This window comes from Mirounga angustirostris, unplaced genomic scaffold, assembly GCF_029215605.1.
Source record: "Mirounga angustirostris isolate CCGP_5_RB_7025 unplaced genomic scaffold, mMirAng1.0.hap1 SCAF_2, whole genome shotgun sequence".
In the NCBI taxonomy this organism is placed as follows: domain Eukaryota; kingdom Metazoa; phylum Chordata; class Mammalia; order Carnivora; family Phocidae; genus Mirounga; species Mirounga angustirostris.
This window is the reverse complement of record NW_026991710.1, coordinates 186225669-186241721: the sequence shown is the minus strand read 5'-3', so window position 1 is coordinate 186241721 and position 16053 is coordinate 186225669. Positions and strand designations below refer to the sequence as shown.

At 38.3% G+C, this 16053-nt stretch overlaps 1 protein-coding gene across 15 annotated transcripts in view; it reads right to left on the bottom strand.

Annotated features, from left to right (window-relative positions):
- Positions 1-16053, bottom strand: part of SORBS2 (sorbin and SH3 domain containing 2) — a 181470-nt gene that overhangs the window by 17913 nt on the left and 147504 nt on the right. For all 15 annotated transcript variants that reach the window (XM_064585681.1, XM_064585668.1, XM_064585667.1 and 12 more), the window contains 5 exons: positions 13786-13874; positions 12392-12438; positions 8264-8378; positions 8051-8179; positions 5603-5806 (listed from right to left, as the gene is read on the bottom strand). In XM_064585681.1, the coding sequence (XP_064441751.1) occupies positions 5603-5806; positions 8051-8179; positions 8264-8378; positions 12392-12438; positions 13786-13874 (584 nt within the window). The remainder of the gene's footprint in view (positions 1-5602; positions 5807-8050; positions 8180-8263; positions 8379-12391; positions 12439-13785; positions 13875-16053) is intronic.

Sequence of the window (16053 nt, the reverse complement as noted above, 5' to 3'; positions counted from 1 at the left end):
CTGAGCCAAGCCTCAGGGTTTTGTGGGTGTCCAGGGGCCTCGTGGGCACTGATCATTATTTAAGCCCAAGAACACCCCATAGTATAGGCCACGTGCCTCTGTATGTGTTACTGGTAAGGTCATCATAGAAAACTAGGGGATTTTGAAATTAAGATGTTTAAATAGAGGATCCATGGGGGGCAGTGACTTGCATAGTAACATGATACAAAACATTCCTTTATGTTTCGTAATTTCAGTATTTGTCAGTAATCACATTTTCTTTTTAGTTTACAGGTGGCATATTTGAGAGATCAAGGTTTGTTTTTGTTTTAAGAAAAAAATTTACAGGCTAAAGATTTAGGGTATTTTCCCTCTTTACTAATTAAAATCATTGCCCAAGATTCTTTGTTTGTAAGATGAAAATGCATTAGTAGTCTTAAGTAGCCACCACCTAGAAGAAATAACTCTCTTCAGAGAGTTAAAAGAGCATGGAGTACTTTTTTGTTTTCCCTCTCTCTCTCTCTCGCTCTTTTTTTTGCAAACTGAATTGGACTCATCTCTTTGTATCAATTTCCTCATCTCTAAAGTGGGGCTAATAATATAACCCATCTCATTGGGTTATGAAAAGTAAACATGAAGGGTTCTTAGAATAGTGTTTGGTAGTAAGAGCTCAACTATGTGGCTATCATTATTAATAACAAAAAATCAGGAAGATTATACACTACAGACTGTTCTAATATGAATTTATAGTCATAAGTAAATAATGGAATTATATCATATATTTACATCGTCTTACTGGAATTTGGTGTGTGTATACCCATTCCTCCACCCCCAACTTACGTAGTGCTTATGTTTCTTAAGAGGAAGCCTTCTAGGGCAATGCTCAAATTGATGTTTATTAATGTGATTAACTGTACTATCTAAATATAGTAAGACCGGTTAGTTCTTCAGTAATTAGGCAAGATTAAAATACCTCATTACTGGCCTTCGCTGCATTGCTGTCTTCCTTAGGGGTCCTAGGGTCTGTGGGGGTGGCTATGGGATATTTTAAGCACACAGGTTTCTTCTCCTCTTCCTCCTCTTCGATGTGCAGGCTTGCTGTCACCTCTGGGCCATCATGGGCACACGACAGAGCATCTGGTTCTTGAGATTCTGGCCCTCTTCGGATGCCTGACGTAAACCCCTCACACATATCCTCATCTTCCTCTCCAATGACAGGGAGACTTTTGGGCAAGGGACCCATATTAGTGTGTGTGGAGGCCACAAACTGATCACCTAGGACTTCAGGTACTTTCTTGGGGCCTCCAAAGCCCTTTCCCATTTTTGTCAACTCTGCAAACTTGTTCTGAGTTGTCTTTCTGGGATCCTGCAGTGGTGTTGCCTCAGAAGGCTGGACTGCAGCTGAGGTCACCCCTGAGCACGGGACAGGTAGCAGAGAGGAAGCGGACTTGGCAGGTACAGAAGCTGGAGGCAATGAGAGGGGTACTGAGGGCTCCTCCTTAATTTCAAGGATGATTTCCTCTAGGATATTTGGTTTGGCTGGGTCAGCTGCTAAGGTTAAAGCGACAAGCTTCTCTAATTCATCCAAGAAGTTGTCCAGAAAAGGAGGTGGCGTTGGGGTCAAAGGATTTGCCGGTGGACACGTGGCTGTCAGGGACAGCCACCCCTGGGCTGTTTTATCTGAGCCAGGTGAAGCTTTGTGCATGGGAGGAGGGGCTGGTTCACTGGAAGCCAACTTAGAAATGAGCAGGGATTATGGAGTTAAAAAATAAACTGAGAAAATAATAATAATACGTCAAAACACAGAGACAGAGAAATGCAGGAAAGGTATGGTCATACATATAAAAATATTTTATGCTATGGTCTCGACTTGAAGATATTTTGCTGACTTTAAATAAAATCATTAGCATGTTAACTGTAAGGTTATCTGAACACTGAAACTCTCCTAGTATTTGGAGATGTCTTAGATGTCAGGATAAGATAAAGCTATCAGAGAGATTATAAGGTCACACAGTGAAAACTTAAGTGATTTTATTAATAGATTAGCTCTTTTAAACTAGCCTTCAGATACTGACTTAGGATGCAGGCCTCTGAAATAATGTTACTGTAAAATTCTTATTCCTTGAATTTGTTTAGTGTTCTTTCTTCCTGTAATGGTACCAAATCTTTTGAACTTCCATAATTTTCTCACTTATGTTTGCAAATCTTTTGAACTTCCATAATTTTCTCACTTATGTTTGCCAAATCTTTTGAACTTCCATAATTTTCTCACTTATGTTTCTCACTTATGTCTGAACTTCCATAATTTTCTCACTCACATCTATTTTGCAATGTATAACATTAACACATTTCCAAATGAATAAATTCTGAAAAATATTTTTTAAGAACAGAAACTCAGGATCAGAACACAACTTAACTTACGTTAACTTCTACTTCAAAGTTTAAAAAGTCCAAGGTAAATGTTTACATAGAAAGGGAACATATGATTTTAATGGGAGTAAACTTCTGCTAGGACTCCCATTCCTTTATGTAAACCTGTGGAGTATAATTTATGAAACTTAATCTCCTGAAGCAAAAATACTGTGTATCTTAATATTATCACTATATCTTGGATATATAGAACAAAACAGAATTTTAGTGGAAATTCCTTAAAAGTAGTTTTAGAAGTGCTGCCTAGGAATATTCTAAGACATTTATCTATTATTGCCAAACTAGAAAGAATGCTACATGCTAGATATATGAAGGCCTTGAGAGTCTGGTGGATGGCATTTTATTTTCATTCTCTCCAGGTAGATGGCTTGGGTTTGGAAGGAAAAAAATCTTAAAGGAAGATTTTTGGAGATGCATTTTCTAGTTGGTTGTTTAGGATGAGACTTCACTCACGCACTCAGCACTCTTGGTCCTAGGGTCACTTAACTTTTGACTTCTGTGTCCTATAATAGGAATGGGGCATTAATAGAATTTATTTAGCTATTCTTTTTAAAAAAGGAAATATGATGTCCTGTCATCATGGGGTGGGATAAATGAGGCAAAGAGTTACAAAGCTCATGGGAGCATTCTAGTGGAAGATTTAGGACTAAAGGCTGCCGAGCACCTGATATAGAGTAATACTATACATGTGGTCTGTTACTAGATAGATAGCCTCTCCTAGCTGGCCTGTCTATGTTCAATTTTTAATAAGACAGAAATTACCTAAATCTCCTTTGATAGGCTAGAGAAGTTCTCTTATTGGCCAGTGTTCTAGTTTATGCTCTTTGTTATATAACACCGTAAGAGACTTTTCACTTTCATTTTCTGTCATGGTCAGGAATATTATGTGGATGAGGAAGAAAGACCTTTAAGTCCTACTATTGTCATGATTACCACTGTCTACTATCACTGTTACTACCTGCTCCGATTATCACCATGGTCGACAATATGCATGTCAACAGGTTCAAAGTGCTTAGTTTTACAAGGGACTTAGTTCAGCTAACGGTGAGATTAAGTATCTGAGTTACCTATATAACATAAATATACCTATAATACAAAAATCATATAACTACCTTTTCTCCCTAAAGCATTAGAGTTGGACTTGACTACACTAAAAACAGAAATAATATCTACTAACATTTGAATCTCCCTTAAAATATAGTATGTTGTGACTTGAGTGGGTCAAAGAGTGATTCATGAGTCAATGAGTTCCTTCCTCTCTTTGCAAATATCAATTAGAAACTAGGATATATAACACTATAGTTCTTTTTTCTGAAAATGGTCCAGTTCAACACTACTGAGAAGTTTCCTTCATTAAGCCAGTGATACCATAGAATAGATTACCAGATGGGATGAAACCATTAAGTGTTTTTTTTTTTCAAATTATAGACATGAGCTTTTCAACATATTTTCTTCCCAGCAGTGAGAATAAAACACTAATTTGTTATTAGTGAAATTTCTCTATTTATAAAATGTAAAATTTGGTGTTCTAAGAAAAAACTTAGGAAACTGAAAATACATTTAAATAATATTCACAATCAAGATTAAAATGCTGTGATCTATAATATTACATTGCCAGAATTAATTAGGACATTATGGAAGAATTTCTTACATGTTAAATAAGGCTTTGTAGATACATGCTTATTCTTTCTTATACAATTTTACTTGGAGGTATGGTCCTTTTGAAATTTAGCTGGTCGCTCTTTTGAGATGACTGAATGGTAATTAAAACAAATATATAGGTGAAGAATTCTGATCTTTTCTTTTATATCAGTAGGAACTATAGAAGGAAAGATGTTGATCTCTAAAACTAAGCTCTGGTAGTGAAGTAAACACACTAAAGAAGCTTCTGGAAAACTTTATAATCAATCAGACAAAATCGGATGGTACCAAACTGCTCTATTATCAAATGATAAAGGATTGAGGTCAATTACCCTGCAACTGAAACCTAGTCTTCAAAGAGAAGTAGAATAAATTAAAAAAATGCCCTTTAAAAAAAAAAATGCTTCTCTTGAGAGAGTAGACTCTTTGATCATTTACATATGTAAACTCCTTCTAGGCTCATTTTCAAGGAGTAGTTTGGGTCACCGGGGATGGCTTCTTACGCTGGGACATGAAATGACTTCACACTTTGATAACGTCTGATAATGATGTCATTCTGCCAACTCTAAAAGGTTTATTTTTCTATGTCCCAGCCTTGATTTCAATCAAAATGTTTAATGAATTATGCAAAACAAAATGTTTAAAGTGTTGGGAAGTAGAATAATTCCTTGGGAATTTAAAGTTTTACACTTGAAAGTTAATGAGAAGGAGAAAGAAATCCCTAAATACCATCCATGAAAAGAACACAACATATTATAATCCAATAGAAAATTAAGGAGAACTTCATACTGTGAGTAAAGAAAGTAGGAGAATAGCCTCTTCTAATTAACCAGATCAGGAAGCAAAGTCCCTTTCAGACTACATGTTGAGAAAGATAACGACCTTTAGCTGACAGCTCAAGTCAGACAGTAGATCTGGCACAAAATCATCCTAAACCTAATAAAATAAACTTGAGGACTCCTCATAACCAATGACATTTTCATTCAAACTAATAAACCAACTAACCTACGGACCATAATTAAAATTCTTTAATCTCTCTCTTTCTATATTAAAAAACCCCAAGACTTTTATAGAATTTTGTCAACTTAATTACCATGTGTTGATGAAATAGACCATTTTGGGATCTGTCTATCCACATATATTTATATATACTACTTATACCAATATATAATCCATGTAAAAGATGCATCTATAAAAATAAAATCAAGCTTTAGAAAAAAAATCAAGCTTCAGAAAAATTTTCAAAAAGCAGATAAATGTGTATATATATACAGGTATATATCATATGGGATTTTAAGATACTAATGTTTTCTCCTTCAGTATTTTAATTTGAGAATAAAATTATCAAAATCAAGCATCAAACCTTTATGCTCGCACCCCTCAGAAAAAGAAATTATATTGACTTGACATGGCACGCACACTTAGAAACATAACATATACATTTATGCTTTGCAATAGATATGATGTTCTAGCCTAATGCCTAACGTCACATATTGATGATCTTACTTCAGGCTCCCAAATATTATACCAATATGCTGGAATGTCTTCTTACCTTATTGGAACTTAAGCTGTGGATTCTATCACTAGAATAGCTGTGGGGGGTTGGAGGGTCAGGGTAATCCTCAGCACCTTTGGTTGTATTCTTCTTCACAACTTCCACGTAGGAAACAGGGAAGATGCCTTGTCTGCTGGTTCCTGGAATTTTACCTTCATACCAGTTTTGATCAACTCTTTTCAGAAGAATAACTCTATCTCCCTGTGAGGAATATTAGGAAAATGCGTTATAAATAGAGACGTAATAACAACAACAACAAAAAGTGTAATTGTCAATGTTGTCTAATAAACAATAGTTTTCCATTTGGGAAAAGTTTGAAACCTCCAGTTGTTGTTGTTGTTTGTTTTTGTCAGGAAAACACAAATAAAGTCTCTGAGCTCACACCCGAATTATAGATTATCAACATATATGCAATTTCATCATTCAATCATGACATTAGAATCTCCCCTAGGGATGCCTGGCTAATGGGAACGGGCTTTCACGTGTTCGCCCTGGTACCATGTGAAACGACATGCATCAGTTACTTCAAAAAGCAGAATGGTTTACCAGGGAAAAGCTCACTGACAGTAGTGTTATCCTATCACTGATGGATTCAAGGGAATGACCTTCTGTAGGAAGAGCTTCAGAAAAGGGCAACTCGGCACGCTGTGCTTGTGTGTCTGAAACGGGTTGCCGAAATCAGCCTCCGGAAGGGATGAAGTTGAACGGCACACAGCGTATCCTCTCCATCTACGTGCGGCCAAGGAGCAGCAAAGAGTAAGGCTAGCAGGACGGGGCAGAGATAGTCCCCTCCATAATCCCCAGCTGTGGCCAGGGCTCACCTCCACCTGCTCTGCATCCTGATGCAACACTGTCCATTCTAACTGGCTGGCAGCCACGCCACAGTGGTCATTAAACATATTTACAGAACCCCTGGCTTTAGCAATAATAGAACTTTCTACGGTCACCATTCCTGCTACCGGCAGCGATCAGGCCAATGCCACAAAACCCAGCTTAAATTTCAACTCGAAACCACGTGTGGCCCTGAAATAAATAGGGCAAACTGTGGTTTAAATGGCAGCATCCGCGGGGCGCCTGGGTGGCTCAGTTGGTTGGGCGACTGCCTTCGGCTCAGGTCATGATCCTGGAGTCCCGGGATCGAGTCCCGCATCGGGCTCCCTGCTCGGCGGGGAGTCTGCTTCTCCCTCTGACCCTCCCCGCTCTCATGCTCTCTGTCTCTCATTCTCTCTCTCTCAAATAAATAAATAAATAAAATCTTTAAAAAAAAAAAATAAATGGCAGCATCCGCATCCAGCAGGTGGTACGGAAGTCTGGGCTGCTGATGGGGCCCCGGAGGGGGACAGAGTCAAAGCTGCAGTGCAGTAGGGAGGCCTCCTGCAGGGGCCCCTCGAGGTGCCAGTCTTCCTAGAGCCTGTCCCACACCGCCTCCGTGCAGAACATACTGAAGAAAAGGAAATCTCCCTACTCTTAAAATCTGTACTGATTTTCTCGGTAACACATTACTGCTGCTAGGCTGTTGCTGGAGCTATAAATCGCATCGGCAGAAGCTTCTCTTTTACTAGGAAACGGTAGCTGGTTTGGTTCATGGAAAGCTGTGTTGCAGCTTGGAGGGTGGACAAGAATCGGTTGATGATGCAGAACCAGGGCAAAGAAGGGAGGACGAGATGAGGTTCTGCCAGGATAAGAACAGTGGGACTTCCCTTCCTTGCTCCCGGCTGAGGACTTGCCCGGTCTAGGTTCGAGAACCACCCAGCGTGTGACTCTCTAGCCCGTGCTCTGTGCAGACCTGTGGTTGCCTCAAACAAATGAACATGATGGCCTAGCACAGAATGACAATTGTTCATTTGCTCTTTCTTCACTGTGTAAAGTTGCAAGTCAAAAGGAGCTCTTTCTGATATACTGGAATTGGATAGGTTGCTAGTGAAATTTGGGTCGGTCATGAGGCCCAGAGGGGGCTGATCAAGGGAACAGCACTGCACAAAGGACTCCTCAAAAAGGCTCTGGGGTGAGAAGTACCTGCATTACGTGAGGACTATTCATTGATTCCAAGATAAAATTAAATGTTGGAACATTATTATTTTTTTAAATTTGAATAATAAGGCAGCAGGACAACAAAATTTTGAGGTGCATGAAAGTGCTTTTCCTTTTGATGTGTCCATATATAGAGCTGCAGGAGATCCAGCTCGAGGCGCCCCTAGGAGAGGATCTGGAGCCTGCCATGCTAAGCCTGGGAGGCAATGTCTCTCAGAAGCTTTGTGTTCCGTAGGGGACCGCATCTGGAAGGACACGGGAGCGGTGGGTAACAGCGCCTCAGGGCGGCCCTGATAGAGTCCTTTGTAGCACATGGGGAAAACACAAAAATTGTCTAAGAAAAAGGTAACCTATTTTACTTTTGAAAATATATAGCCTTTCAAAATGCACTGTTGAAGAAAACAGCCAGGGTACCTTTCTCAGCGATAGCTCCACATTTGTGTCAGCATTGAAATTATATTTGGCTATAGCTTCTCCGATTTCTCCAGGCTGGGCTGGGGGAGGTGGTCTTGCAGGCTGTGCTTTTTCAGGAGGTATGAGTTTCTATGAGGGAAAAGAGTTATTTATTCTTGATCTGTGGTGACTTGGGAAGCAACAATCACGGAAGAGGGAAAGGAAAGGACTTACCTCGACGTAGGAGATTGGAAAAATGCCCACTCTCCCGTGGTGCTCTCCCTCATACCAATTTTGATCTATTTTCCTGAGGATGTAGACAGTATCTCCTTTCTTAAATGACAGCTCCCTGGAAGAGACACGTTTCAGTGGGTCTTTCCCTGATGTGGAGCAATTACTCTTAAGATCAACACTCTCACTTGATTTGCATTTGGCTGAGAAATATACTGTCCATATTAAATAATCTTTTTCGAGCCCAGTTACATAAGGATTTTCCTTGCAAACTCTTAGGATTCACTGATCACCTTGTAACGTCAGAAGTGATTTCAAAAAAGACCAAGTATAAACATCACATTTGATATAAATCACGGGCAGATGCATATGAAATTTAAAGGCAGGGGCGTGCGATTGCTGTGTAATCATGAGTTTACAGTGGAGGAGTGATGAATCTGCACTGATTTTGTTTATCCTGAAGCTGGTTAGCTAGTTGGCCAGATACTTGACTTCTCCTTCTGTCTCCTTTTGACGTGCTAACGCTTACAATAAGGAAAATAAATATTTAGCTTTAGCACAGAAAAGCTATCACCAGAAAAATTGTTATTTATAGGTCCTTGAAGCTGGTTGTCAGGAATTTAAGTGGAATGTCTTGATGAGGAATGTATTTTGTGTAAAGAAAAAGATCTTTTATTCTTCAGTGAAGCAGAGATAAACATGTTTTAGGTGTAAAGACATGCACAAATTGTTGTTGCCTTCTTTACACCTTTTAAAAAAAGATTTATTTATTTATTTGAGAGAGAGAGTGAGCGTGCACATGAGTAGGGGGAGAGGGGCAGAGAAGCAGACTCCGCACTGAGCACAGAGCCTGGATGTGGGGCTCAATCCCAGGGCCCCGAGATTATCAACTGACTGAGCCACCCAGGTACCCCTAGACCTTTTTTCTTTTTTTAAAGATTTTATTTATTTGAGAGAGAGAGAACACAAGCAGGGGGAGAGGCAGTGGGAGAGGGAGAAGCAAGCTCTCCGCCGAGCAGGGAGCCCGATGCGGGACTCGATCCCAGGACCCTGGGACCATGACCTGAGCCGAAGGCAGATGCTTAACTGACTGAGTCACCCAGGCACCCCTTGTTTTTAAAAAATAAAAATACTTTTGAGACACTAACTATGCTTTTCCATCTGGGCTATTTCAAAGAAGAAGCTTATTTACCTGCTTCTCTCCTAAGCAGGTAAATGTGGGTATGTAATTTCAAGTTCTAAAGACATTCCTTATTTTGGCTAATTCATGCCTACCTGCTCATCCTCCCTGCGTCTGTTTTCCATGGCTTCGTTATCCAGGGAATTGTATCTGTTTGTTGTTTTGCCTCCATAATTATGTTTTGTTGGAGGACACTCATTTCCTATCTTTTCCCAAGAGCCCCACTTTCCTAGACATCTGCCTTCCCACTCTTGAATCTTCTGCATCGTTTCATTCAGAATCTGGATTTGGGTCGTTTATTTGTGCCGAATAGATAATGAAGAGACAGGTGGATATGAGATGTAGAATATTTCTCATTGATTAAAAGAATTAATTGGAAAAAAAAAGCTGTTGCATATTAAAAGAATGATCGAGCAATTAGAAGTGCTAAAATAGTCACATTGAAAGTGCATTAAATTTCCAGTAACCCAAAAGACAAAGGAGACTCACAGAGCCTTACATTCAAATACAGTACACTTCCCTCTTGAAGTGCCTGATGTAGAAAACAAAAAGCAAAATATTTAATGTTTACAGTCCAACAGCTTTATTAGCACCAGGTGTGTTTGGTTTCTGGAAAGGAGACTAGGAAGCTTAGCTTTTTGTTTTTAAATGTCAATTAGAGAAAACTTTTTCTTTTCAATATGAAAAGAAATCTTTTCTATTTTTAAAGGCTTGTATTTAAAATTTTGAGAGCTTCTAGATAAAGGACAGAGATCTCGCTTATCAGTTTCAAAATTGTGTCCCTCTCATCTCAGACCTAGATTTTTTGAGCCCCATTATGGTAAAGCTTGTTTCCTCCCTCCCCTAAACCTTTTGAATAGTGGTCATTGATAACCTTTGGCAATGGTGACATTTTATCTCTTCTTCCTTTTTAACGATTGAGACATCACATTGGGTGAGTTACTGAGCTGTATTTTTGTAAATTGGACTTTTTGGAGTAGGTAAAGAAAAATAGCTTTTAAAACAGAATGACTACATCAAAAACCAATGATGTAATGTATGGTGATTAACATAACATAATAAAATAAAATTAAAAAACCAGATATTTATTTAAAACAGATACATCTATCTGTCTCTTGATGTTAGGCACGAAAAGCACTCACATCTAGCTATTAATTAAGAGCACTTCTAGGACATTCAGTGCTTCTGGGTGTGTGAGCCTTTTAAAGCTTTGTGAGTCATCCATAACCTCGACTTTCGTGTCAAATAGGGTAACTACACCGGGGGCTGCTCTTTACATTTCCTGAGAACGGAACAAGAGGAATATGATTAAGCTGCAATCAGACCAGTTTACTTATGGTATGTGGGAAACATTTTTTTTTTTTTTACAAAAAATATGGGATAGCTTCCATGGGTGATTATTGGATCGACTTCTCTGAAGGTTTATGCAATTAGATTTTGTGGGTCTAGAAAGATTTTCGTGAAAGGTGGGGGTGGTGCTGACAACCATTCAGAAAGGCTTTGTCATTTACAAGCCTTGAACCTTTGCTAACTCAGCTTTTGCAATGAGGACATGGCCTTGGAGGATGGCATAAGGCTCGGCACTTGGAGCAAACAAAACTCAGCAACACAATTAACACCCCAAACACTTTCCTTAGCACTGCATATCATCTTTTTCCCAAAGCTTGTTTTTTACTAAGCTTTCTTAAAAAGCTGTGGGCCCTGGGTGGATACCTTTCCTGTGTTATATGCCCTGTCATTCCCCAGGGTTTCATACATTTAAAAAAGCTTTTGATTGCTTGTCACAAGGAAGAAATGACATTTACATGTTCTATATCATTATTTTGTAAAATCGGCATGCATCATACAAATCGTCACACCATATCCAAAGAGCAGTAATAGGGACTAGAGTATAGTAGAAACAAAGCAGATGTTATTTATCTCATCCAAAAAAAAAAAAAGAAAAAAAAAGATGGGTAAGCTTTTCTTCAGGATTTTTTTAAACACTAGATTTAAGCCATCTTAATTTCTAAGTAGCATTTTCCTATTTAGTTCATTCACCATCTCAGCAGTATTACCAAATTCTGAGTGATTTTATTTTTGTATGTCTTATGGCAGAGACAGTTTCTAGAACTATTAATTGATTAATATAATATTAGTTAATATACATTTTTATGAACAAAATTTTTTGTTATTATATATGTTCAGTCTAAACAACACGGGATAATTTAATGCCAATATACAATGATTTCAATATCTTGAATTCTAACGGAGTTCAAAGTTTCTTAAATCAGGTCTATGCACATGGGCCACGACAAATCTGGAAGACTCCCTCCTATTTAAGCCTCTTTATGTGCTTAGTACTAGCCTTTCTTAACCACATGCCCACCTGATGAACAAGTTCCTAAGTACAAAAGGTAAAAAAAAAAAAAAAAATACTGCAACATAGGAATATGAAAACACCAACATCAAAAGACCATAGGAGAGAATTTTGCTCAGAATCTCAAAGTTAAAGTGTTAAGACATGGAGTTTTGACTATGGGAATCTTTGTACACAGTTCTACTCTTCTACCCCACAAACTACCCTGAATTTAGTTGGATAGATAAATGTTATTAAATTCTCTCAGTTAGTGTTAATTACTCCCCAGCACTTTACTTTTATTTCATTCTTGACATGAAAATTCTAGAAACAAAGATTCTTAATATCACTTTGTTTTCCTATCCCTTTGAACTCATGGTGCTCTAACATGTTTAATGTCATTTAAAACTCAGTGTTTCTCAACTAAACTTCAAATGAAAATAAAATTAACCCTATCGCAGTTAATTGTGAAGGAAACACTAATTACAGCCAATTACTGAATTGGGACTTAGACCTTATTTATAATACACCTCACTGCAATATTTACCTCTTAAATATTACTGAAGTGTTTAAAGCCACCCTAAGACGTATAATGAACACTTATCTTACTTACTTAGATGTCTGAGCCTTAAAATCATAAACAGCTTTTGCAGGCAATTTCTGAAAGGGAAGGTAAACAATTAGCACTAACTTACAATTTGGATTTTTTTTTTCAAGAAAGCAATTTCACGTGAATTAAAGGGAAATGAAAGCACAAAGAATGATGAAACATAACTTAAATCCTCTGCAATTTATAAATCAACCAATTAGTCCTTCATTTAGGTATTTAAGTGGTAACAGGATGTAGTAGATGACTTTTTCATCATAACCACTGGATATCATATTTCGTCTTAGAAACTAAGGAACATGAATGCTGGAATAGGCTTCTGCCGAGGGTTCTGTCCCAGGTATAAATCCGGCTTTTCCTGGGATAACTGCAGAAGGTTAGTTGCTCTAGGTTCTATGTATTGACATAACTCCTTCAGACTCATAATAAAAAGACTGGGAAAAGTCATGAAGGAAACCATCATCCCTTTTACTAAATAATTATCAACATAGTAGCAAAGAAATATTAGCCCAGTTATCACTGGGAGGCTAGTTAGTGGCCCAGAGCATAGGTTTGGGCATCTTGCATTCCTTGGAGGGCTCAGGAACTCTTTAGCACATAGCAAACCCGTCTTGTCGTCATGATAAGATGTGACATACACTCTCCTTCAATCACCTGCACCCCACAGCTAGCCACCCCAGCTCTTCCTTCTCCACTTCCCAGTAATCCCCTCACCCCACTCTCTTTCCTCGTGATTCTGTGAACTTTAGGCAACCTGGAACATTCCTGACTTCTTTGCAGGTCCCACAGGTTCGAGACCATAGGAGACAACTGTAGTGATTCTCCTGAAATGGCTACCAGTCCAAGACTAGCTTTCAGCTGCGGTCAAACAGCTCCAAGGTAGCACGCACCAGAGCTCCAGCCCTGAGCTGGAGCCGTGGACAAAGAGCTAGTTGGTAGGTGGTTCCTAGGAGCAGTGATTTTTCAGAGATGTTCTCCAATAAAAGCAGGCCAGCAAAAATCATTTATGTTGAATTTGTATGGATTTGCTACACAGATGACCCAGGGCTCTCCCCTACATCAGTGGGGAAATTTGCACAGGGAAATCTCCTTCCTCTGTGGGGCAACCCAGCTCAAGAGTTTGGCAGAACACCCTTGTTAATTCATGGGAATCAGGTCGAGACTCAGAGAGGCCTCGCTGCTGAAACTGGGCTGCAGCTGGGGGAGATGTGCAGCTAGGGTCGGAGTGCATCCTGCTTGGAGTCCTTTGCTCAGGCTCCAGGGAAACTTTCTAGTTTCTCTCTTGTCATTTTTATGTTCTTAATCTGGGTTCTTTACTGGTTTGGGACATCACTTTGGCTGACAAGTGCTTTGCCAAATACGCTGCAGAAAAAAGACTCAAGTAGCGCTAAACACACTACCTCTTTTTCTGGAGTTCCTCTTCTTTCCCGCGGTGCGCTTCTCCCCAGGTCAGTCATGGCGGAAGCGTAACTTCTAGGGAACTCGTGGTCTGCGGGAGAGGACGGGGTCGGAGTGAGTATCCACTTAGTTAAAAGCTGACCCTTTTAGCCATTTTCCCTGATGGCAACTATTTTCTCCTTCAGATTTAGAGAGACACCACAATGGAAGACATGGGTATAAAACTCAAAGGTCATTACAAAGTTGCGAGAGAAGACACAAAGCCAGCACATTTCAAAAGGGAAAAATATCTCGAGGTGGCAGAAGTGTTCTAGTCACAAATATAATTGTTACATTGTTGGTGTAGTTATGCTGCAGCATCCGGTGTAGACCATTCATAGTCGCGGGCATTTCTCATCTCAAAGATTTAACACTTTCTAATTCCTTTTGCCTCCGATTTATAATTACACTATAGGGCCTAGAGAAGATGGACAATTTGAAAATAGCAACAGTTTACAAAAACTAAAACATTTTGTGGAACAATTTGAGAATGCAGTAATGAAAAAGAGAAAAAAAAAGAAAGTATGGTGATGGCAGAACATGGGTGTGTCCATCCCCCAACCCCTTCTTGCTGCTCCCTCTTCTTTAGTGAGTCTTAAGACGTCATTTGAAGGCTTAAAAGGCCTCTATCTTTTGCCTTCCCTTTTGCTCAGCTACCTTATCAGAAAGTATATATTTATTCCAAGAAACAAAGGGATTAAAAATTCTCTAGACAGAAAGTGTCATATTGTTTGCCAAACTGCTTATGAAACATTGAATTGTTTCTGTTCACCTTAAAACAAAGTATAAATAATTATATTACAAAATTATGATTACAAGTATCTCTTAATGGTCTCATACTTTACACATTTATACATGGAAATGTAACTAGAGGCTAAAAATATCCCAGTAATCTCTGTTACAGAATTCTACCAGTGTAACTGGGTCAAAATTAGTAGATTCTTTCTTTTAGCCTTTAATAAAGCTAGTTATACTGGTTAACAAGAAGCATTAAAAAGAAAATAAATACAGCTATAAAGGAATTTAAAATGCCAATTCATAAAAAGAAAACATTGTTTAAAGATTTTGACTGCTTTGACTATAAGGAAGAATTGTCTACTTAACAGCAGGTGGGATATCAGTTATGCGACAACATATAAGGATAAATATCTATCAGTTGTGAATTCCAAAGTCTTTAGGTTTAGTAAGGTAGCATGGCCACAGATATTTCAGGTAAAACTTAATCAGTTATTTTTAAGAATGAGAGAGGATTATGTGCCATATATTTTCCATTTTAAATACATATACTTTTATGATCATAGGGCTCTCATACTGGTCATTAACTTGTAAATTACTTCTGCTAATCCTTGGAATATAACCTATTTTTCAATTGGGCTAAACAAAGTTGGAAAGTAAATATTTCATTTTGTTTAAATGCATTTCAAAGCCCTCTCAAATCATGTTTCAATAAGGCACTCTGTGCATAAAATTTAGAAGGGATTATTATTATTATTGATCTACTTAATTGAAAAACTGGAATTGTCCAATATTGAAAAACTGCAAAAGGTAGCTAATTAATTAAAAACTTAAACTATGACATGTCTCCATCAGTAAAGATTTCAAATTGTAGGCATTGATTCAAAAAATTCGAATTTGTTATTTTTGAAGCGTGCTGTGTAGTATAAAGGGAAGCAAAGATAAATACTAATAAGCAAAGGTGTGCAATGGCAGCTGACAGCTGAGCCGCATATATTAATTATATTATTATAATATATTATAATTAATCTGAAATTTGAATTGCCTTTTTTTTTTTGCCTATAGAAATTATATCCTATACTACAAATTCTGAATTATTAGGAGCTTGAATCTCTTTTTTCCTACCTACTTCCTAAATGACTTGGGTCAAATCTCTTGTCTTCCCTGGGTCTCAACTGTAAAACAGTGCTTATAATCACACCTATCACCTAGGTTCAGGCCAGTGTTAATTAGGTAAGGAGTGTAAAGCACTTTGCATAGAAGTCCCGTGCATAGAAGACTTTGCTAATCCAAATTTCAGCATGGAATATTCTTTCTGGCTTCTTAGAATTTACATCGTAAACAGACGTACTTTAAGAATTAACAAAAAGAATTGTATAAAGATTGTATGAAAATGTCAAAACACCCAAAAAAACCATCAAGAAAGTCCCCTGCATTTGAACTGTTAGTTGTCCTTGTGTTGCCACTTCAAAGTGATAGTCCATCTATGAAAATGG